This window comes from Saccopteryx leptura, chromosome 2, assembly GCF_036850995.1.
Source record: "Saccopteryx leptura isolate mSacLep1 chromosome 2, mSacLep1_pri_phased_curated, whole genome shotgun sequence".
Taxonomy (NCBI): domain Eukaryota; kingdom Metazoa; phylum Chordata; class Mammalia; order Chiroptera; family Emballonuridae; genus Saccopteryx; species Saccopteryx leptura.
Genome location: NC_089504.1, coordinates 187,417,263 through 187,442,081, shown reverse-complemented (window position 1 = coordinate 187,442,081; position 24,819 = coordinate 187,417,263). Strand labels below are relative to the sequence as shown.

Here is a 24,819-nt window from a genome sequence, read left to right as displayed (position 1 = left end):
CTCACTGCACCTTCCCTGGAGCAGCTAATAGTACAATGATCCTGCCCAATCTGGCAGATCACACACCCTTTTTGAGAAACTGATAAAATCTATGGACCCCCCTCTCCCCAGAAAACTGCATACACATTAAAAAATGGGCATAAAGGCGCACGATTTGGGCCTGCTATGCCCCGTGTCAGCCATATGCGGCCGGCATATTTAACAAATTTTCTCCTTCAATAAAACTCTTCAAAATTCAAAAAAAAAAAAAAAAAAAAAGGGCATAAAATTTCAAGAAATTCCTATTCACCTCCATTTATGGCTTCTTTAAGATTCATGGGCCACTGGGGTTAATAACTCATAGTCTATAAGACTTTTTAAAAATGGGAAGGTGAGGGTAATTCCAAAGGAAATCCAAATCTAAATACATTGAGATGATACAGACCATATAGGCAGTATAGTATACAAATAAATATCCCATGTTGGGAGTCAGGTTATCTACATTCAAATCAAATCTTGGCTGGGCAACTTACTGACTTTGGACAAGTTTCTTAACCTCCCTAAGCCTCAGTTTCCTCATTTAAAGGGAATGATAACAACTCCTGGTTCTTAGGATTGTTTTATGAAAGCACGCATGCAAATTTAACACAGTACTTATAGGCACACTCACAAGTACAGACCTACAGTCCCTTGAGTTTTATTGATTCCTGAAGTCTTTACATTCCCAGTCCAAGTAAGTACTCTCAGAGTAAAAGAGCCCAACTAAAACATATTTTCTCAAACCCCATTGTCCAAAGTAGCAACTGACTTCTAAAACTGCTTTAACTCTGATGACTTATTTTATGTGCAAAAATATTGACTTTAAGGCTATATGTACAGTACTGTGAAATGATGTTATAAAAATCTTTAAGTCATATTTTATCATAATTTTCTTTCATTATTGTTATATATCATAATTCTTTGTTCATTTTATGCCATTTGTATCATCTCTACACCATTTTGTTTCTTATTTTTACATTTGTCAGGTTTAAGTAAAACACTACCAGTAAAACTGGTTTAATATTTACAAAGACAATTTCCTCTTGGTTGACATCTTGGGAGGGATTTGATGAAAAATATCCAAGACACAAAACACAAATTGCTGTGCCAAGTCTGGGATAACAGTTGAAATGGTGCACACAGAGATGGTAGTGCTGCCAGAAGCTGGTCCACACTGTCGTAAGCCCAGCTGGGCAATGCATGCACTGCCAGACGCAGAGCAGTTGTGGCTAGCGATTGTGGTCGTAAAGTCAAATGGTCGTTAAGTTGCATAGGTCGTTAAATTGATCAATATTTGTACTTGCATTCATGCTGTAGCTAGTAAACTGACTTACCAGAATTCTGATTTACTACTATAAGCAGTCGATTCCTTTTTCCTCCCAAACTGTATACCCTACTGTAGGCCATTCTTGCTAAACACGTATATGTACTTTTATTAAACTCTAGTATTTACACTATGGTTCTTCATCACTAAGCAGTTATTAATGAACCTCCAGCATCTTTTATTCCACATTATAATCCCAACAAAGTTTAACCAAAAAAAAAAATATGTTTTAAGCAGGACATGTTTGCTTGAAAAAATAAATAAAATAATCTAAACCAACCCAACAGAATGTTACCCATATTTTAAAAGATATATACTGTTCACAAAAATTAGGGGATATTTCAAAATGCATATGAAGCAATGAAAAAAAGCAGTATTTGATTTTTTTTTATTAAACAAGAATGTCAGAAAAGCAAATGACAAGTCAAAGAAAGTTGTTCGTTTATGCAAATGAGATGCAAAATCAACTTTTATTTCACTGGTGAAAATGCACTATACAAAAAAGGCTGGAAGTACTGGAATATCTGCATGTTCCCTGATCCCCTAATTTATGTAAGCAGTGTATGTGGATTGATATTCTGCCTAAAACAAAATTCTGGCAAGTACACTAAACCACCATAGTTTCTCTCATTTTCCTACCCCAAATTACAGAACTTTTTAAAAGGCACCTTTTTCCTCCTTGGATAGCAGAGTATTAGTATAGTTGATACCTGTTTTACATTAATTTCAACCTAGTACAATTTTTAAAGTTTAAACTACAAATTAAATTTTAAAATTTAAACAACAGTACAAAACTTCCTCTAAGTAATGTTTACTTGCGAAGTGATGTCATTTAGGTAAATCAAAAGTATCTCTCCACCCTGAAAGGTAGTGCGGTAAAATGGAAAAGCAAACAAAGATCTCTGGAGCAAAGAATATTAGCTCTAACATTTATGACTAGTGATCTTGAGGCAAGTCACTTTCTCTCCTTTTCTGGGACTCTAGTAACCTAATGCAAAATGGGATGTTTTGTGACTATGCAGAGCAATATGGGGTGGGTGGGGTGAGGGTTAATGCATCCTAGTTTTTTTCTTCTTTAAAATCCTAGCATGAAAATTTTTAAAAATAGCCTTCAGTTTACAAATTAACACAATACATCACTACTCCATTCCTCATCTGTCTCTGACACAGAGGAACTGAAAAGAAATAAGAGTTCTTAAAAAACCTGAGTTATGAAGAGATGAAAGGGAAGAATACCCCAAGGCAAGGCTCCTAACAAAAATCTTTTATAATGCCTTTATTTTCAATAACAGCCAAAAATTTCACTAATCAGAGATACAATTTTGGTTAATAAAGCTCGTGTGTGAAGTAAAATCAGCTCTGAGATTAAAGGCTTTCACCAGTTGGCAAACGGCTCAGTCATTTTAACATAATTAACTGATTCCCTGACATTCACTATAAATGCTTTGAAAACAAATTTTAAAATATAACTAATATGAATATGTTCTTTATAGCATGCTTTAAGCAATGGTTCTTCCTACTTTAAATAAAAGAACCTTTTTATTTATATCCCCATAGTATTACTGATATTATTCACTTACTAAGAGAGTATGACAACATTCTACCATAAATACAGTAAATTTTTTGTGTTCTAATCATAGCAATATTGATATACAGTTGAAAAATAATAGCACCATGAGAAGGGCAAATCATTTGTTAGGTCCTCAGACAATACTTTGTAAGGGGTGTACTTTGCAGAATGTTCTCAGCCCAAAAAACTACTGACATATACTGCAACTAAAAAAGTAGGCAACCCAACTACTACACTGAAGGATGATTTAGAGAGGCTGGGCTAAACTGATTCCACTGGCTCAATCCTCATTAAAAACAATTACATTAGCAAATTTTGTCATAAAATCATGTAATTTTTATTATCAGAATTCTATAATTAATTCAATCAAATGGCTTTCTCTAAAATTTAGCTAAAAGTAGTTGAAGGAATAAAAGGACTTGGCATTTGGCAAAGGGAGGGTATATGAAAGTGGAATGCAGTATGTGCAATGGTCAGAAGATGAGCTTTCAAGTCATATTTAACCAACATAACTCCCCTCTCTGATCTATAATCTTGGACAAAGTTATTAACCTAATTCTCCATTAACATTTCTCATTTATAAAATGATGTAAAAAATGCTTAAGAAGACTGTTTACACTTGCCACGCACCTAATAAATGAACCTACTATTTATAGGGCATTATGCTAAATGAAATAAGTCAGACAGAGAAAGAAAAATAATGACCTCACTGAGAACCGACTGGTGATTGCCTGAGGTGGGGTAGGGAAGTGTTATGGTGATTCCTCAAAAAAATTAAGAATAGAACTACCATATGACCCAGCAATCCCTCTACTGGTATCTACCCCCAAAACTCAAAAACACTGGTATGTAAAGACATGTGCTACTCCATGTTCATCACAGCATTCTTCACAGTGGCCACAATATGAAAACAACCAAAGTTTCCTTCAATAAAAGACTGGATAAAGAAGATGTGATACATATATACAATGAAATACTACTCAGCCATAAGAAATGATGACATATTGCCATTTATGACAACATGGATGGACCTTAGGAACATTATACTGAGTGAAATAAATAAATCAGAGAAATCTAAGAACTGTATGATTTCACACATGGGTGACTCATGGACATAAATAAAAGTGAAGTGGTTACCAAGGGGAGGGGTATATGGGGGAGCAGTGAGAAAAGGGAGTAAAGAGGGACAAATATAGAGTGACAGAAAATTATCTGACTTTGGGTGATGGGTATCAAACATAATTAACAGTTTAAATGCTATAGAAACGTTTATCTGAAACTTATGTGCTCTTACTGATCAATGTCAACCTGTTAAATTTAATAAAAAGAAAAAAAAAGTTCTCATCACAAGAAATAACTAATTATGTGCAGTGATAGACGTTAATTAAAATTTATTGTGGCAACCATTTCACAATACACACATATCCAATCATTATGCTGCTAAAATTAATGTTTGTCAATAATTATCTCAATTTTTTAAAAAAAACTGAACTACTGAGAGCACTTATGTGTTTAGCAAAGATTATATAACAGTAGGAAGTTTTGGCCAGAACAAGAAAAAGTATTAAGAGATAAAAACAAATAACAAACAAACATTTAAAAAGCCACAAATAAACTTGTTTCCTCCTCATCCAACTCTCACAGAACATAATCCTCTGCTCTGGGGCCCCAAAACTTAAACCATACTAAATTAATGAGGCTTCTATAGGCTAGCCTAGAAACCTAAACTTAAAACAGTATAGTTAAACATGTTCTAAATTCAAACAACTATTTTATATGTGATCTGGAAGACAACCCATTCAAAAATTAAGGGCTGCCCATTTTTCCTATTGGAAGTGAACAGCCTGTCTTTGTGAACAAACATTCACTAGGAATCCAAATGTAATTAAAAGAAATTACTCAAATTCATTAGATGTTGCTAAGTATAAATCCACCATAAAAAGAATACCTTGTACAAGAACTAAGATAATTTTTATAGTTCAAAGAGCACGATGAATAAAAGTAGAGAGAGAGAGAGAGGAAGCATCAACTCAGAGTTGTGGTTGCTTCTCATACCTGCCTTGACAGAGGGGTGGGAGAGGTTCCAGAGTCCCAGGTCAACCCCTATTATCCACTGTACCACTCACTGTAGCTTACAAACTATCTGAAGCATGTGACAGGCCATCTTTTCTACCAGCTGCATGCACTGCCTGTTCTTCAGATGTTAACACAGGCTTACTCTAAGACTCATCCATATTCCTAAGAAATGTCTTTCTGTCTCAAATTCACTACTATTGTTTAGACCAGGGGTCGGGAACCTTTTTGGCTGAGAGAGCCATGAACGCCACATATTTTAAAATGTAATTCCGTGAGAGCCATTCAACGACCCGTGTACATTATGCATTATCCAATAAAAATTTGGTATTGTCCCAGAGGACAGCTGTGATTGGCTCCAGCCACCCACAACCATGAACATGAGCGGTAGGAAATGGATTGTAATACATGAGAATGTTTTATATTTTTAACGTTATTATTATTTTTATTAAAGATTTGTCTGCGAGCCAGATGCAGCCATCAAAAGAGCCACATCTGGCTCGCGAGCCATAGGTTCCCCTGGTTTAGACTAAAGCAATGTATTTATTCCATCTCTGACTTCCCTATTAGCAAATCTACCTTGAGTGGACAATGAGAATAAGATCTAGTTTCAAATTGTGCTGCATAACCTATTAAATAAATGTAGCTGAAAAAACAAGAGTATTCTTTTTCAGTGCCTAGAGATAAGACACCAACTGGTAATATAAAAAGATGATTCCTTTTATCTGCTTGGATAGCTTGAGAGAAAGGTATAAAAATACCAATAAGAACTATAAATTTAACCCACTCTTCTATCATTTATTACCATTCTGACAGGACATGTGCGAGTGCTGAGCATGTGTTGCTTAAATGAAACTGCTATAGCTGGGAAATTCTAATTGACAGTATTAAAAATATAGTTATCACGTCTGCCTGGCGTGCAGGAGTCCCGGGTTCGATTTCCGGCCAGGGCACACAGGAGAAGTGCCCATCTGCTTCTCCACCCCTCCCCCTCTCCTTCCTCTCTGTCTCTCTCTTCCCCTCCCGCAGCCGAGGCTCCATTGGAGCAAAGATGGCCCAGGCGCTGGGGATGGCTCTGTGGCCTCTGCCTCAGGCGCTAGAATGGCTCTGGATGAAACAGAGCGACGCCCCAGAGGGGCAGAACATCGTCCCCTGGTGGGCATGGCGGGTGGATCCCGGTCGGGCGCATGCGGGAATCTGACTGCCTTGCGTTTCCAGCTTCGGAAAAAATGAAGAAAGAAAGAAAAAAAATATATATATACATATATATATATATAGTTATCACTTCAAGTCTCTCCAAGGCATTTCCATAGGCATTATCACCTTAGTTCCCTACAAAAGTCATTGGCTGGAAATAAGCTGATTTCCCTATCCCCCAATTTGACAGATAAAAAAAAAGCAAAGCCCAGAGGTTATAAAGTGACTTACCTGCCCAAATCAAGTTAGTAGGTGAGAAAAAAAAATGCATAAAAATATCTACTGCTGTCTGGTGGTTAAGATTGTGGACTCTGAGATCAGATCATGGGTTCAAGTACTGGCTCTAAAAAGTAGCCATGGGATCATGGACAAGATATTTGTAACATGATTCGCTCTATACAGTGTGTCCGTAAATTACGGTGCACTTTTGACAGGTCACAGGAAAGCAACAAAAGACAATAGAAATGTGAAATCTGCACCAAGTAAAAGGAAAACTCTCCCAGTTTCTGTAGGACAACGTGGCAGCATGTGCGCATGTGCAGATGATGACGTAACACCATTTTTACAGCAGAGCAGCCCACGGCCACGCCCATCGAGATATGGACGGTACAGAGGAAAGTTCAGTGTGTTCTGTGGCTCGCTAAATTTGAATCCGTGACCAAAGTGCAACGTGAATATCGGCGTGTTTATAACAAAGCGCCACCACATAGGAATAACATTACTCAGTGGGATAAGCAGTTGAAGAAAACCAGCAGTTTGGTGGAGAAACCCCGTTCTGGTAGACCATCAGTCAGTGACGAGTCTGTAGAGGCTATACGGGATAGCTACCTAAGGATCCCTAAAAAAATCTGTGCATGAGCCCACATTGAACTGCACTGAACAGGTATGAAACTGGGAGTTTTCCTTTTATTTGGTGCAGATTTCACATTTCTATCGTCTTCTGTTGCTTTCCTGTGACCGGTCAAAAGTGTACCGTGACTTTACTGACACACTGTATTTCAGTTCTCTAATGAAGATATTAATAGTTTCCCTCATGAAAATTAAGATAAATTGCTTATATATAAAAAGTTCTCAACAAATCTTTTATCATTTAAAGCTTTAGAATCTGAAAGAAGGGAATTTGAAGATGACATTTTAAAAAAACAAAACAAGACTTTTTGTCATAAGCATAAGGATATTTATAGAACATCTTGAACCATAATCATAAACACTTCAGACTAACATCTTAATTTTTGGCAAACTCATTCTGCATGTCACCTCCTTTTTTTACTTTTTAAATTACTTCTAAAAATCTGCAAGAAATGGAACTGTGTATTTCTTTTGTATAACACACACATTTGGTAAACTTTACTATATAGGTCATACTCAAATTTGCAGAATCTAATCCTTACAGTTATTTCCCAAGTCAAAATATACAAATAAAAAATGCACTGTAACCAAATCTCAACTATGAAGCCTAGCTAGTTCATAAGATTTTTTTTTTCTAAGAAGAAAATGCCACTACAATGTAAGGGGAAAGGAGGCAGTGTGTCGGGGGGAAGAGTATCATTACTGTCATTCTAGAAAGTATATACTCATCTTCTGGTATTACTTGCACAAGGTAATAGTTGCTCAATAAATAATTTATCAGTGAGTGAATAGATGAATTAATGGAAGAAACTTAATAAATGTTTTTTCAAATGAACTAAAACAAGGAAACATTTGTGATAACATGGGAGTTATTCCTCTTATAAACCTAGGAAGTCATTAATAAGACTGAACATGGTACTAAGCCGTAGCCCAGGGAGTAGAAGAAAGAGATATTCTAAAATTTCCCCCCTCCTAATTAATTTCAGTGGCCTTCTCTATATGTAAGCTTAAAAAATTATACCTAGGTAAATTCCTACCGAGCAAAAGCTTCATTTATAAGTAATAAATTGCTTTCAGGAATTAGCCACAGTATCAAATTCCTTTAGTACATATAGTATATACATATAAAAAGGGTCTCTAAATGCAAAACAAAATTATGTTCTGCTGTGTGTTAAAATGCCCATTGCTACTAAAGGATGTTTTTTCTATCCATGTCACATTCAGGGCAGAACAACTGTTGGTGCATACTTATCACTCAATAAGTTTAGAATAGCTGAACTTAACTCTTGCCTCGTTTTGCACCCAAGCCTTGTTCCTGAGTATTAGCTTGCCATTTGATATCAACATAGCTGTAAAGATGAATTCAGAAGTCATCTCACAAAAACATTTTAAGCACAAAACTATAGGGACAGAGCAGTAAGTCTGCTACCCAAACAAAAGTAGTGGTATAATTTTACACTCTATACCTCTTAAAAAAAAAAAAAAATGAATTGACAGTATAAGTAATACATGATGGCTTCCACACACTAAATTATCCTATTTTCAGACATTACCTCTGTTGATATAAATTTTTATAATCTTTTTACAAAGTTAATTTCCTTAGAATTACATTTTCAAAGTGATGATGGCAAACATATAAAACTTAACTATAAAATATTAGATAAATATTAGAAAGTAAACCCTGTTTATATTGTTTTTTGCTTTTTTTTTTAACCCATCACTTGTGTGATTCAGGTTAAAGTATGCATATTAAAACAACAAAATCCAAAGTGGTTATTCAAATATACTGTTACTGGTTCACTTGAAAATCTGTTAAAAATAGCCTAACTAGATGGTGACACAGTAGATAAAGCATCAAACTGGGATGCGAAGAACCCAGGTTCCAAACCCCGAAGTCGCCAGCTTGAGTGGGGGCTTACCAGCTGGAACACAGGGTTGCTGGCTTGAGCGTGGGATCATACACATGACCCCACGGTCGCTGGCTTGAGCCCAAGGTCACACTGGCTTGAGCAAGGGGTCACTCGCTCTGCCGTAGCTTCCCAGGTCAAGGCACACATGAGAAAGCAATCAGTGAACAACTAAGGAGACTAAGGGGCTGCAATAAAGAATTGATGCTTCTCATCTCTCTCCTTTCCTGCCTGTCTGTCCCTATCTGTCCCTCTCTCGCTGTCTCTATCACAAAAAAAAAAGAAATCCTTTAAAAATAAACTGAGTATGAAAGTCAAAATCTAAAGTTAAGAGGCAATAATTATAAGAATGCCCATAATTAATAATGAATGGACTGGGTTTCCAAATTAAACAGTAGCAATTTTTAGTGTATAATCAATAAATACAGGATTAGAATAAAGATATAGCATTAATGATATAATTTTCATTAAAAAGTTACTACTACTGTTTACCAAATATTTTGGAGGATATTTCTGATAGTTTATATTATACTTCATTTTTAAATTACTCATAAACCAGGTTAAATATCCCTTTGCACTGAGGTTCCTTTTATTTATATAAAAAATATTTTTCAGATAGGTAAAGCTAATACCAAATAATAAAGCAGCAAGGAGAAGCTAGTTTTAAAACATCACAAATCTACTGAGAAATTATGAAAATATCTAATTTTTTAAAGTATCCCTCCCTGATCCTCGAAACTGTAGACTGATTCATTCCCATTGAAACAAATATATGAATAGGGAAAATATATATGTTTATTTAAAAGGGGCAAAAAAAGGGAAAATAAATATACTATTCTTACAGGTCTTTACTTCGTGAAAATTAACAATGGAAAACAAAACTTTTAAAGTGGTAATACACATCAGAGGACTACTTTCCCCACCAAGTTTGAGACTGTGCAAATCTTTTAAAAATTAGAAATAGTACCATATGTTTATTAAGTTTTACATATTACATATTGTAATTTATATCAGATTGTCCCCCCTCATATATCTAAAACCTAATTGTTGAAGAGTATAAATTTGTACTTCCTTGTCCTAATGTTGCTAGGTTTCACAGATTATTTCTGGTATAACTAGGATTTCAAGTATTAATCTGCTTCAACCTTCCATATCTTCCATAACTTTTTATATAATAATAGTAGAGAACATATATAAAATTCTTACGTACTTACACATCTTACAAGGCAATCTAGCAGAGTGGTTAAACGCCACTATCTTAGTCAAAATACTGCACCTGCACTTACTAGCTACATAACAGCGGCAAGTTACTTAACTTCTCTGTGTCTGTTTCATATCTACAAAATAGTATACTTATCTGTCTCATGAAGATGATATAACAATTTTAATTGCTCAGTAAGCGACACATGGTGCTGCATAAGGTTAGCTGCTACTATTATATTATCTCTCATGTTGAGCCATGTACTTTACATACATTATTTCTCACTTAACTATTTTACAGATGAGAACACTGAAGTTCACAGTGGTTCAATAACTTGCTTTTAATTTTTAAAAAAAGGCTAGCAAGTAGAAGGGCCAATATTCAAACCTGCCTCCTTAATAATCTAAACCCTCATAACTATTACTCAAACTAGGCTCCACGGATATTCTCATGAGGAATTCACATGTTTTCATTCTGATGATGTTTATTTTAAATTATTCTAGAGATAAGTTTTAAATGCAAGACAATTTCAGAATAGACTTTAATTTCTTAAATCATCAAACTGGGATATTCAGACCCTGGTGTTTCCAGGAATATTTTTAGAGGTCTTTCCTTATAAAGTAGTCAAATTTGAGAAATTTCAAATGAAACACAGCTTTCATCTTCTAAGAATGAGAGCAACAACTATTTTTCAATATCCTTATGTCTATTTCTCTACAGATACCAAGGGCTGGGCCTTTTGGACATTCTAATTGCTTGAAAAGGTTAAAATATGCCCTAGCTCAGTGGTCCCCAACCTTTTTTGGGCCATGGACCGGTTTAATGTCAGAAAATATTTTCACGGACCGGCCTTTAGGGTGGGACTGATAAATACACAAAATAAAATTATGCGACCGGCATAAAAACTGTGGTATTTTTAAATATAATTGTCGAACTTACGAGACAAGCATCAAGAGTGAGTCTTAGACGGATGTAACAGAGGGAACCTGGTCATTTTTTAAAAATAAAACACCGTTCAGACTTACATATAAATAAAACGGAAATAATGTAAGTTATTTATTCTTTCTCTGCAGACCGGTACCAAATGGCCCACGGACCAGTACTGGTCCATGGCCCGGGGGTTGGGGACCACTGCCCTAGCTGGTTGGCTAAGTGTGTTGGTCCAGCCTGTGTATGTCCCAGGTTTGATTCCCAGTCATGACACACAGGAGAAGCAACCATCTGCTTCTCCATCCTTCCCCCTCCTCCCTCTCCCTCCCTCCCTCTCTCTCTCTCTCTCTCCTTTTTCTTCTTGCACCCCATGGCTCAACTGGTTTAAATGCATCAGCCCCAAGCACTGAGGATGGTTCCATGGAGCCTCCACCTCAACAGCTCGGTTGCGAGCATGGCCCCAGATGGGCAGAACATCAGCCCCAGACAGGGCTCGCCAGATGGATCCTGCTCAGGATACATGTGGGAGTCTGTCTTTCTATCTCCCCTCCTCTCACTTGGAAAATAAGGGGAAAAAAAGGTTAAAATACATTTTACAAATACTATGGTTCCCCTCTGTAATGCAAAGGTATCTATCTATTCCTTTAGTAAACAGTTCTAGTACTCACATTGACCACCAGACTCTCTTTAATCCAATTATGTAACGCCGATAGCCTGCAGAATATTTCTACTTGAATAATTCAAAAAACAAACCCCAAATAAATCCATTTTCTCTGTACTACCTTTCACTAAATAAGATCCCTTTTCCACATCTCTAATTCTTGTCAATGGTATCACTATTCTATCAATCATCCAGGCTCATGACCACAAAATAATCTTTGACTCCTCTCCCTTATTCTCTGTATCCAGTCACCAAGTACTGTGACTCTTACTTCAAATAGATTCTCTTAATCACAGACCCTACTCTATTCCACAGCCATCAACCTCCTTCAGGTTTGCTTAACTCCATGTCTGCCTCTAGTGCATATCACCCCACTTTCTCTCCCATCCTGTCACCCCATTATCTACACCATCACCTGTATATCCTTCTTAAAAAAAAAAATCAATTTGATCGTGCTAGTCCTCTATTTTAAAAACTCCATGGATTCCCACTGCTCAACCTACAGAAAAAAGTCCAAGTTTGGAATCAGGCTTTTGATTTTTTGAGACTGATCGAACTCACAGTGAATTCTCCCCACTTACAGAAGTACATGTACAGCACGTAATCACACATCTTGTATGTTTCTTAACCATCTCCTGTGACTATTACTAGGAATGAGATTTCTTTTGTATCCTTCCCACTTTAGAGTAGTTAACCAATTACTGAGTTAAATGATGAGTTCATCAGTGCATGTATATTGGGTACCTGATAGGTGATAATTTGCTCAACAAATATTTACTAAGTACTAAATTTGTGCCAATGATACATGTGACTTTCATCTACTAAGTGATTTCCATATGCCAGGCAACAACACTAAAACTTTACATACATTATCTCCTGTAATACTTAAAGCCACCTTAAGGCTGGTATTATCACATTCATTTTTAATATGAGGCAACTGAGTATCTAGTAAAGTCACAGGGCAGGTATAAAAGAGAAAAATGAAATTCAAACTCAGAAATTACTGAAAAACCTGTGCCCTTTATTCAATTCCTCCTAAAGGGCATACACAATTATAATAAACTATAATAAATGCTATGAATGATGCATGAGATTATATTTAAGCAGAGAAATATGAGCCAAACTCTAGGGTAAAGAGAAAAGGGAGAGAAAATATCAATAGGCAACACTTTTTAAAGAATAAATAGTTGTTGCCTGACCTGTGGTGGTGCAGTGGATAAAGCGTCGACCTGGAAATGCTGAGGTTGCCGGTTCGAAACCCTGGGCTTGCCTGGTCAAGGCACATATGAGAGTTGATGCTTCCTGCTCCTCCCCCTTCTCTCTGTCTCTGTCTCTCTCTTCTCTCTCTCTCTCTCTCCCTTCTAAAATGAATAAATAAAAATTAAAAAAAATTAAAAAAAAAAAAAAGAATAGTTGTTAACAGAGAGGAAGAAACAATCTTCCCAAAGATGGGAATAATGTGCAAAAGCATAAAGGCACAAAATTTCATGATGTATTCAGTGAATATTAAGCAGTGTTTCAAAAAGTGTGGTAAGAGGGACTGCCAGAAAATGAAGCATGCATAGTCAGATCATAAACTGTTTAGGCAAGGAATTTAGATTTTATCCAGTAAGGAAAAGTCATTGAGTAATTTTATGCAAGGGAGTGAATTAATTACTGCAGTTATGTTTTAGAAATACTGCTCTGGCACAGAAAAAATGGACTGGAAGAGCTACAGCCTAGAAGCAGAAACACCTGTTAGAAGGTTACTGAAACAAGAGACTAACCTAGACAGTAAGAAAATAGATTGAGTTAAAAGATATAAAGGAGGTAGAACTATCAGGCTCAGTAACCAATTAGATTGAGGTTTGAGGCTTGGTGGGAAGATAAAAGAAAATATCCAGGCACTGAAGGTTTCTAGTTTGAACTCTGAGTGAATGGAGGTGCCATTAATTAAAACAGGAAACAAAGGGGGAGAAACAAGGTGAAAGTAAGGAAAGCTGAGGAGTACCGATGGTTTTAGTACTGCTGGTACATTCAAAAGTCATTGTCTAATAAACAGGTAAATTCAGAACTCAGGAGAGAAAATCTAATGTGAAAATGTAAAACTGGGAGTTATAAGTCAAATGAGTGGATGAAACCGCCTAGGGAAACTGAACAAAATAATAGAGCCAAAAATAGTATTCCAGAGACCATCATATTTAAAACACAGGTGACAAGAGTAAATGAAAACAAGGCAGGCAAGAGTGAGGAGACAGAAGTTTGGAGTTTTGTGACGAAGAGTGTTCTCTATGTATTGAAGGTATCAAAGAGATGAAGTTAAGAACTTCAACCCTTTCCTGGATTAGGCAATTGAGTAATTAGTGACTCAAAGCAGAGAGAAATGGATGGTAAAGAAAGCTAAACTAGACAGGGGTTGAGTGAATGGCAGAGGAGGAAAGAGATAGTAATCCTGGCTGAGAAGCCAGGAACAGCTAGAGGCGAACAGAGGGTTGAAGAACAACATTTTCAGGATGGCAGATTTTAGAATTTTTATAGAATGAGAGAGGGGTTAGTTAAGAGTAAGATTTTTAAATTATTTACTTACACTTAGTATATGGAAAGTTACCCATGATACAACGTTAAGTGAAAAATCAAGTTGCAGAATATGTATACTATAACATCACTTAAAATAAAATTCAGACTCCTCTCTAAGGCCTTCAAGGCCTTTAGGCCCCTTATGACCTGGCCCCTGCCTACTTCTGATTTCATCATATGCCATGCTCCAGCCACACTGGCTATTTTACTCTGACACTTCAACATGCCAAGCTTGTTTTTGCCTCAGGGTCTTTCGTGGGCACTCTGTTGTTGAATGAAAATGTGCACACATGTATATATAAATGTATGTATTACATGAAAAGCATTTCGAAAAAATTCTGAAGGGATCATTATTTGAACTTGTAGCGGGGTGATTACGAGACTAGACTAGGAGGAAAGGTATACAATATCATTCATTTTTTGCTTCATAAATCTCCATCCATATTTTCTAGAAAATTATGTCTTTTGTATATTTAAATAATGATTATATGAACCTAAGGTAGTCCATCTATTCTGCCTATTTTCTTTTGATGGGTAGTCATGATCTGACTGTAGACTGACTGATCCTTGAGTTGTTTTGGTAGGGCAGTTCAAAGTTAGAATCTTAAACCTTAGAACTGAAAAAAGCTTAGGGATCATCTAATACAACCCCATAATTTTACAGATGAGAAAGCAGAAATGCAGAGAAATTTAATTAATAAAACTAGGCATTGATGAAAATTTTCCAAAGAGCAATGATTAAGAGCTACTTAAAAGGCTCATCTATTACATGTTATACATAATTTAAGTAACTAATAAAAGCCTACAAAAGCTTACTCTCACATATAACCTAAAATCTTCTGGTGAATAATTACTCAAAGTAAAACTATCCCCTTAAGCACACTATTTGACCAATGAGCCCTATAGTTAAGCATCAGTTAACAATTATAATATGACAAAGGATCAGAATACATAAATATAGGGAGTATAAATTAGTCACTGTTAGGTATACAAGACTAACAGAACTCACAGGCATGGCTTTCCACCAGGGTATACAATAAGTCCAGTATATAATACATTTAAGGATTCATTACACTTAGATTCAAATTTCTGTATCAATGTCTACAGTGTGAATTTAATAAAAATTAAATGCTGAAAAGGTAAGAGATACATCAATGTCACAGAAATGATGTAACTATTTCTCTTTGCTTATATACTATCGATTAGCAGAAATACAAGTTTTATCTACACCTCTAAATAATACCACTTTGTTTGTTTAACAAACTATCTCGTTTGATTCTCAGAGCCACCTAGACAGCAGAAATTATTATTCCCATTTATTACATAAGAATGAAGCTCAAAGGTTAAGGAACTTGAATAAGGTCATTTTGAACCAGATCTTCTACCTCTTAAGACACTCTTCTTTCCATTCCTCAGGCTATCTCATGTTTACTATGTATTAAAAAGCAAAACACCTTATAATTTCCTTCCTTCCACATTGGTGGAGGTGAAGAGGGTACCAAAACCCTAGCAGTCCTATCCCTTTCTATTCCATTAGAAATTTAGGTCCCTAGGAAAATATTAGCCATTTTTTCTTAACAGTGAGGAGAACGATGAGACAGTAATCTTAATTGAGAACTGTGCTCATCAGCAATTCTGTCTGAAATCCTACCAAATAGTCAATTGTTTTCTTAATCTTAATAAAATAAAAAATACCCTCTTATTTAAAAAGCTCTCTTTACACAATACCCAAAATAGTGTTAAGAATATGGGCTTGTAGTTGAAAAAATATAAAACAAAATGCTAGTCCTATTACTCACTAGCTGTTCAACTATGAGCACATTTCTTAACTTCCTTGAGTCTCACTATCCTCATCTATAAAATGAGGATAAACACCACCTGCTTCTGTATGTTGTTGGGACGAATCAATGAGTTAGTATGTATAAAGCATTTAACTTTTAGAAAAGATCCAGGTCATACAGTTGTTAGAGAAACAAACAGATGCAAATCTGATGATAGGTAATGTCATTTAACTTCTGTGAACTTTACTAGTTTAACTCCTGGAATGACCTTAATTTTTTTTCTCTCCAGTATCTAGGGCAGTTCAGAATATATTACACTTGTTCCCACAGTACCAATTACAGTGAGAGCTGTATTTCAATTCTCTTTTAATCCCTCTATTTAAGCAATATAGTAATAGTTACAATCTATTATTTGACTACCTTAGAATTGGCTGTATCCAAATCCAAGTTTACACTATTTTCACTCCTATTCTTTATCTAAATCTAACTGCATCATTCACTATTTTGAAATAAATATAATACTAAGCCAATGTTAGAAATGCAAATAATGATACAGTGAATTCATGTTGGGTGGAAGGATAGGAAATTTCAAGGGGAGAAAAGAAAGCTAACATTGAGAAATCCTGAATTCAGCGATCTATCATGCACTAAATTTACTTTTTTTTTTTTTTTTTAATCTACATGGGCATTTTTCTAATCAATATTAGCATCATTTTACAGATTAGAAAAGGGAAGCTCAAATTCTTGCTCACTCCCCTGGGCTCAAAGTGCTCCTTCCAACCACCCCTAACCTACAGGAAGGCTCTTGCTCAACTCAAGGCCTTTCCTCTTATAATCTCAGCCCAGAATGCTCTCCGGTCTCCCTGCAATGCTGTCTCCTCCTACTTCAGGTTTCACCTCAAATGGTACCTACTCTTACCAACTCTAAAGTAGCATACACCAGTAACTCCATCCTTATTTCATACATAAACACAAAATGATCTGTATTCATCTTCTTCTTGTGTTGAAGGACAGGAATACTTTGACTTTTTACTGCAGTATCCTGAATGCTCAGCATAGATGATTATGCTAGCTTAATGAACGAATGCACACACACCTCTCCCTATAGTCATTTTAACAAGTAAAGGGTAGGGCCTGGAAACCAATCCAGATAAATCTGACTGCAAACTCTTACAAGTTTGCAAACACTACTTTTTTCCCTGGTGAGAAAGGAAATACTTTGGGGTAGGAAATCAATTTAGAGGTGTGTCTTCCTTTCTATATTCATTTACTTTTTAAAAATCACAGAACTACCTACACGTATACTTATTACTACAAAATATTTAACCGGAATTTCAAGTGATCTTACACTGCCTTTAAGAATCACAACTTAATTTTAAAAACACTGCATTTATGATGCCTTTAACAATCAAAATACTTCAAAACTGTTGTGTAATTGGCATTTGTCCATACAGTTATTTAAGGCTAAAGGAAATTTAAATAAATACAATCTACTAACAGTCTTGTAATATTTTGTTTCCTTTTTATATGTTCTGGATTTCCCAATGTATCATACAGAAGACTTTTAAATCGGCCATGGAACTATCATTCTGACAATGATAATACTGTTCTTTCTTAAAACAAGATGATACAAATGCAGTCAATCTGTACCCTTCACTATTAAATCATGTTACTGCAGACAGAAGCCGCCCCATGTAAAAAATATCCAGTGCGGTCAGAGCAGATTACTAACAACATTCCCTTTGTTACCTTATTCAGGAGCTTGCATACTTACTGTTGAGTCCTCCATCCTCGGACACGCCTGTGCCTCTCATTCCTAGGTAAGTCAGCCCCAATAGTAAGAAAAATAAGCAGGCAGCAGTTAAGAGAAACATCGACAAGTAGTGGGCACTGAAACCCCCGTTTGGGGACACCTCCTCCCGTTTAAATTGCTGGAGAAGTTCTTCCTCGGGTTCGGAAAGCTTCGGTTTGCTGTACGTGTTTTTCAGATAGGTATGATTGGAGCCTGTATGGTTGGAGTGATTGATCCTGAGTGACCCGGAGGCGGCCACAGCCGCACTGGGAGGGAGGCTGTTGGGAAACAACCTGGGGCAGTCCACGCCGAAGGCCCCGCCGCCGATGTGATTATTAGTTTTAAGAAGGGACCCTGTGGACGAATCCAAGGCAGCGTCCATGTCAGTCAGCGGCGGGGGCGAGAAAGGGGCCAGTTTCTTCGCAGTAACACGGTACCTAGGAACGGGGCAGGAGGCTAGCGGATCACACCCTCCTCCCAGCTCCGCCGCCGCCACGGCCTCTGCGAGGTTTCGGCTCCAGTCTGGACTCCCCGCGGCTGCCGCCCCGTCATTCATCGCGATGCTGCCCCCTCCCTGCACTGAGGGGTCCGGCCGGCCGCCCGCCGGTTTCGCAGCCGGCGGAGGGGGAGGCTTCCCGTGGCTCCGTCGGGGCCGGGGCCGGGAGAGCGAGTCGTCCTTTAATACCTGCCTGCCGGAGGCCGCATCGGCGTCCTCCTCTTCCTCTGAGTCCGAATAGTTCTCCCGGCAGCTGAAGGAGAGAAGCCGGCTGCCATTTACGGTCCGGCTTGACCACAGCGGCCCCTCGGCCTCCGGTTCCCTGTCCTTGCGGTCTTCTCCGCTCTCTTCCTCGTCCTCCGCGGTCCCGTCTCTCCCCGACGGGGCCTGCAGCTCCGGGACCGCCAGCCTCCTGGCCCCCCACCACGAGTGGGGCTTCCTGCGCTCGGCCGGGGTGCTGTTGGTTGCCTCGCCGGCGGCCAGGGGCGCCGGCGGCGGTTTGAGCCCGCGGTACTGGAGAGAAGCCCGGTCTTTCCTCCCGCCGCTGCCGCCGCCGCCGCCGCCGCCGGCCTGGCCCCGCGGACTGGCCTCTACATCCGACTCGTCCGAGCTGAAGCCCAGCAGCACTTTGCTGCCGGCCGTGGGAACGGTCGAGGCGCCCGCGGGCCCTCCCAAGGGGCTCTCCGGGCCGGAGGCCGAGATTCGGCCCAGACCCTCAGGAGTCCGAAAGTGGGCGAGATCTCCCGGCACCGGCCTAACCCCCATCCCAACGGCCGCTGGAGCCGGTCCCGCGGCGACAACCGTAGCGGCTGCCGTGTTATTGTTATTACTGTTCCGCGTCTTGTGGCCGCGGCCCCCAGACCGGTGCTGCTGCTGCTCTTCCTCCCGAAGCTTCTTCAGCTTCTTAAGGTAGACGGGGCGGGTGCTCTCCGTAACTGGACCGGGAGACAGGCCGTAACGGCGGAGCTGAAAGAAAAGCTCCTCATCCGAGAGCTGCTGAGGAACAGAAGCCGCCGCCGCCGCCGCCGCCATTTTCTCTCTAGGGTGTTTTAGAAGCTCCGCGCTACCGGAAGTGACGCGCCGCCCTAGACCCTGAACTAGACCGGGCTGCGTCGCCCTCCTAGCGCCGCAGAAGCCTTAGCCAATGGGAGGCGCGGGAGGAGCTCACCTGAGCGGGAAAGGGCCACCTGAGCGCCGTGGGGATTCCGCGGCAGCGAGGTTTTCTATGCTCTCACCTTGGTCTCTCGCACTCTCTTCGCATCTCCTTCTTCATCGTTTCAGCTGTTCTCTGTCCTGCCCTTCCAAGTGTGTTTCCCGGTAGCCGCCTTCTGCTAAACCTCACCTTGACCTCCTCCCAGGATCCTGCCACTGCACAGGATCTGAAATAAAATCGCCTTTGAATTAGGTGGCATTCGTTTACTTTTCGTTCAGATTTCTTCTGTGAGAAAAGCCTACGAAGATTGAAAAAGAAATGACCAGACTAGACAGGTGATTTCCCTGCCTGACTCCAAGTTCTCTTTTCATTTTGTCTTTTCACTTCACCTCCAAAAAAGAAAAAAAAAGGCGGGAGGTTCCTCTTGCTATTCTTTTTAAGAAGCCTCTCGGCTTCCGTTCTAGAGAGAAGATACAGGCTAGTCACAATGCAGTTTTCTTCAAGAGTAAGGGCTATTTATTCCCTTAGTTGGTTGTGAGGTATTATCGAATATAATTCTGGTGGCCAAGGCCAGGCAGGTTCACACTGGATTCCGACAGATGGTAGAGAAACTGTGGGGCCAGAAACCATTAGGGCCATTCCGTTTAATAAAGTCTCACAGCGAGGACAAGCACACAGGCAGGGGAAAAAACTCTTCTCCCGCATACAAATAATAAGAATGGCCCCTCACAGTGGCTGGCAGGCAGTCCACTCATCTGCAATCCCCAGTCTCCAGCGCAAGCACCCATAGCCTTATATAGGCCATAGCTGGTACGCCCTCATGCACCATACAGGCAAAGTGCTTGCAGCTGATAATCCCATGAGCAAGCTTAACAGAACTGCCCACATTGTGGTTTTCCCCTTTTAAATGATGGCCTCAATAGGCATATGAAAAAATGCTCAACATCACTAATCATTAGAGAAATGCAAATTAAAACTACAATGAGATATCACCTCCCACCAGTCAGAATGGCGCTCATCAACAAAACAACACAGAATAAGTGCTGGCTAGGATGTGGAGAAAAGGGAACCCTCCTGCACTGCTGGTGGGAATGCAGACTGGTGCAGCCAGTGTGGAAAACAGTATGGAGATTCCTCAAGAAATTAAAAATCGAACTGCTTTTTGACCTAGCTATCCCACTTTTAGGAATATACCCCAAGAGCACCATAGCACTGTTTGAAAAGAAGAAATGCACCCCCATGTTTATGGCAGCATTGTTCACAACAGCAAAGATCTGGAAACAGCCCAAGTGTCTGTCAGAGGACGAGTGGATTAAAAATCTTAGGTACATATATACTATGGAATACTACTCAACCATAAGAAATGATGACATCAGATCATTTACAATAACATGGATGGACCTTGATAACATTATACGGAGTGAAATAAGTAAATCAGAAAAAACTAAGAACTATATGAATCCATACATAGAGAGGACACAAAAATGAGACTCAGACATGGACAAGAATGTGAAGGTAAGGGGGGGGGGGTGAGGAAGGAGAGAGAGAGGGTGGGGGGAGGGGAAGGGCACAAAGAAAACCAGATAGGTGACAAAAGACAATTTGATTTTGGGTGAGGGGTATGCAACACAATCAAAAGTCAAAATAATCTGGAGATGTTTTCCCTGAACATATGTACCCTGATTTATCAATGTCACCGCATTAAAATTAATTTTAAAAAATCGGATGGCCTCAATAGGTCATTATTTTTGTAATGAGAGCCTTTTGTAAAGAGAGCCTATCATTTGCTTCATTCTATGACTTCAAGACATAATTCCATCCTACGTATTTCCTTCTTAGCAACTTTTCAACCTATAGTTATATAATGATTAATTGTTATGAGTACTTCTATGGATTTGTTATTTTATTTTTTTATTGTCTTAGCTCTTTGGGCTGTAAGCTTCATGAGTAGAGGAGTCTTGTTTTTATTATTTTCAACTTCAGCCCTATTGTGCCTAGAAGTTCAATAAACACGTTGAAATAATTAATGAATTGCAAAGCTAGGTTAGCATGAGAAATATTTTGACATAGGCATAGTGGCAGATGAGGAGGATAAACCATACAAAGTAAAAAAAAAAATTACCTAGATATCCAACCCCCCATTTACAAAATAACTAATGAATGCCAGAGAGGTGAAATTTGCCCAATTTGGTAAAGATTGCTTCCCTTTTCCTCATACTGGCAGAACTGACGATTTGTGAGTACTAAAACCCTAGTTGCTACAGAGCTGCACTTAGCACAATGTCTTGCACACTAGTAATTTTTGGTCGAATGAATTATTTTACTATATAACATTATACACATCTGTACAGAAAAATGTTAGTTAAAAATTTAGATACTAGCTTTTCAATGTCCTGAATCCAACAGCAGAACAATACTCAGTAATTGGAACTTTCAACTTCTTTTAGCAAAAGCTTGCCATCTCCTTAAAAACAAAAACAAAAAACCTTTTATGTGGAAAGGCACCTCCTTCTTCTTTATCAGAAGATTTAAAAATTCACAGATGTTCTTGAATCTAGACTGTTAAGCACTTCTAAGATGTTCAGCACAGTAAATTTTAGCCTCTGTGATGATAATGATCCAGAATTTATTGCCATAATCATCTGGGTGGGGAATCAAATTATGATAAATTTACCAGACCTGTGTCTCAATATATATAGTAGGATGGTTAAGCTGTGAGCTTTGGTATTAAAACAATATAGACACAGCCCTGTCTCTTACTTTTAATTTTAGTTCAACATTTGTTCCATAACCTACTGATTCTTCAGGTAGGAATCATAGAAGTCGGTTGGTTCAGTATCTGATTTTCTTGAACCTTAAAATACCCTTCTGTGAGGACTGTAAGACCATTGTATTTCTGTCTGTGGCTTTGGGCAAGTTATTAATCTTTCTGAGCCTTAGTTTCTGCATAAACAAAAGAGGAATGATAAACCTTCCTCAGAAGGCTATTTTAAGAATTAAATAATATGTCCGCGTAATGCTTAACAACACGCCTAACACAGAATGTGCACTCAATAAATGTTAGCCAGTAATGTAAACCCAAGCAAGCATTGTGTGTGTGTTTGGTAGCATGGTTCCTGAAAACTCCATGTAACAACAATTAAAGAAAATGCCACTGCACAGACAGAAATATAAATGGTGAAACTTTGCCCAAGGAGTTAAATAATCAGATTTAAGTTATTGAAGATGAAGGCCTTTGGCATTCATAGTTCTTGGTCATTTTAACTCTTGGGGACAGAGGTTTTGTAATGAACTAGAAATCAGAGGTCTCGAATCTCCAAATTATGTGACAAATAATAGGCTCTGTGAACCTCAGTTTATTATTTTCTGAAATGTTGATATTGCCTACCTTTTTGGGCACATAATTAGTATTTAATAAGTATTTATTGAGAATGATGAATGAATTTGTGAAAATGTTTAATGTTTAAATATGTTGTTTACATGGTATGTATTATAATCAGATGTTAGCAACAATAAAAACTACAATCGGTATGAACTTTACACTTTACAAAGAGCTTTCCTATACATGATCGCAGTCTACAAGAAATCTTACCTCTGAAGATTTTAAGGGCATGGTTTATTGCACAGAACTATATGGGTTATAATTACCCTTTGTTCAGATGTTTGAACAGACCTGACACTTTCTCAGGAGCACCTTCACTGTCTCATCATTGTCACTACTCACTTCCTACATTCTTCTCGTTTACCAATGGAGCTTACTCCTGCTTCAGATTGGCTAACTTTAAAAGCACAACGCTGTAAATAGGCAATCTTCAACCACATATTAACAAGGAATGCAATCTCAAACTCACTCCAGCTTCCAAAAATTTGAATAAAGGAAACATTATGATGAATTTCAGAAGGATAACTAGTCCATCTCTCCTTCTACATGTTTTCTAATTTTATCTGTACCTTAAGCCTGCTCATCAGAAACCAGGATAGCTTGGGCCACATTACTAATACCATATTTACCCTGGTTCCCAGTAAAATATCTTTCCCTATGTTGCCCTTTACAGTCATGACATCAGCTTAAATTGAAGGACCTTCTAAAGCAGGGGTCCCCAAACTACGGCCTGCAGGCTGCATGCGGCCCCCTGAGGCCATTTATCTGGCCCCCACCACACTTCCAGAAGGGGCAACTCTTTCACTGATGGACATTGACCATCTCATTAGCCAAAAGCAGGCCCATAGTTTCCATTGAAATACTGGTCAGTTTGTTGATTTAAATTTACTTGTTCTTGATTTTAAATATTGTTTTGTTTTTTTTTACTTTAAAATAAGATATGTGCAGTGTGCATAGGGATTTGTTCATAGTTTTTTTATAGTCTGGCCCTCCAACAGTCTGAAGGACAGTGAACTGGCCCCGTGTGTAAAAAGTTTGGGGACCCCTGTTCTAAAGAATGAGATGAAACCTAATGATGTGTTCAAATAAAGATATTGCTGAGGGTTCATTTTCTTAAATTTCTGGTCTCAATATTATAAATAGTTTCCCTTTTCCAAACAACTCTTTTGTTTTTGTTTTTTGTTTTGTTTTGTTTTGTTTTTGCTTTGCTTTCTTTTTAATGGAGGTGAAATTCACATAACATTTACAGTGTTGTGTAACTATCATCTCTTCCTACTTCCAAAACATTTTTAATCCCTTCCAAAGTAGACTCTGTACCCATTAAGCAATCATTCCTTGTTTCTCCCTTCCTGCAGCCCCTGGCAAACACCAATCTACCTTCTGTCTCTATGGATATAACTATTCCAGATATTTCATATAAATAGAATCATACAATATGTGACCTTTTGTATCTGACTCCTTTAATTTAGCATAACGTTTCTGAGATTTGTCCATGTTGCAGTATCTGTCAGTACTTATTTATTGTTATGGCTGAATAATATTTCATTGTATGGATACACTACATTTTGTTTATTCATTCATCCGTTGATAGACATGTTGGTTTCCACCTTTTGATTAAGGTGAATAATGCTGTTATGAACATTGGTATACTTGTATCCGAATACTTGTTTTTAATTCTTTTGGGTATGTCCCTAGGAATTACAGATAGTATATTAATTCTATGTTCAAGTATTTTGAGGAATCACAAAACTACTAATTTGTTTTTAACTTTATGAATGAACAAGGTTGGTTTGTTGATTTGCCATGTTCCTCTTTGAGAAACAATCCAGAAAGTTCAGACTCAAGCATGTGGCACAAATGTAGAAAGCGCTTTGGGCTGCATCACATATATTTTATGTTATACACATTGCTGACTCCACCTACATTACT

General features: G+C 38.2%; 1 protein-coding gene across 2 annotated transcripts in view; it reads right to left on the bottom strand.

Moving 5' to 3' along the window:
* LEMD3 (LEM domain containing 3) overlaps positions 1-19,475 on the bottom strand; it is a 95,917-nt gene extending 76,442 nt beyond the window's left edge. The window contains exon 1 of one of the 2 annotated variants that reach the window (XM_066369844.1): positions 17,842-19,475. In XM_066369844.1, coding sequence (XP_066225941.1) covers positions 17,842-19,387 — 1,546 coding nt within the window. In that variant the 5' untranslated portion in view covers positions 19,388-19,475. The remainder of the gene's footprint in view (positions 1-17,841) is intronic. The other variant, XM_066369843.1, reaches the window with a different exon arrangement.
* Positions 19,476-24,819: the final 5,344 nt, after the last annotated feature.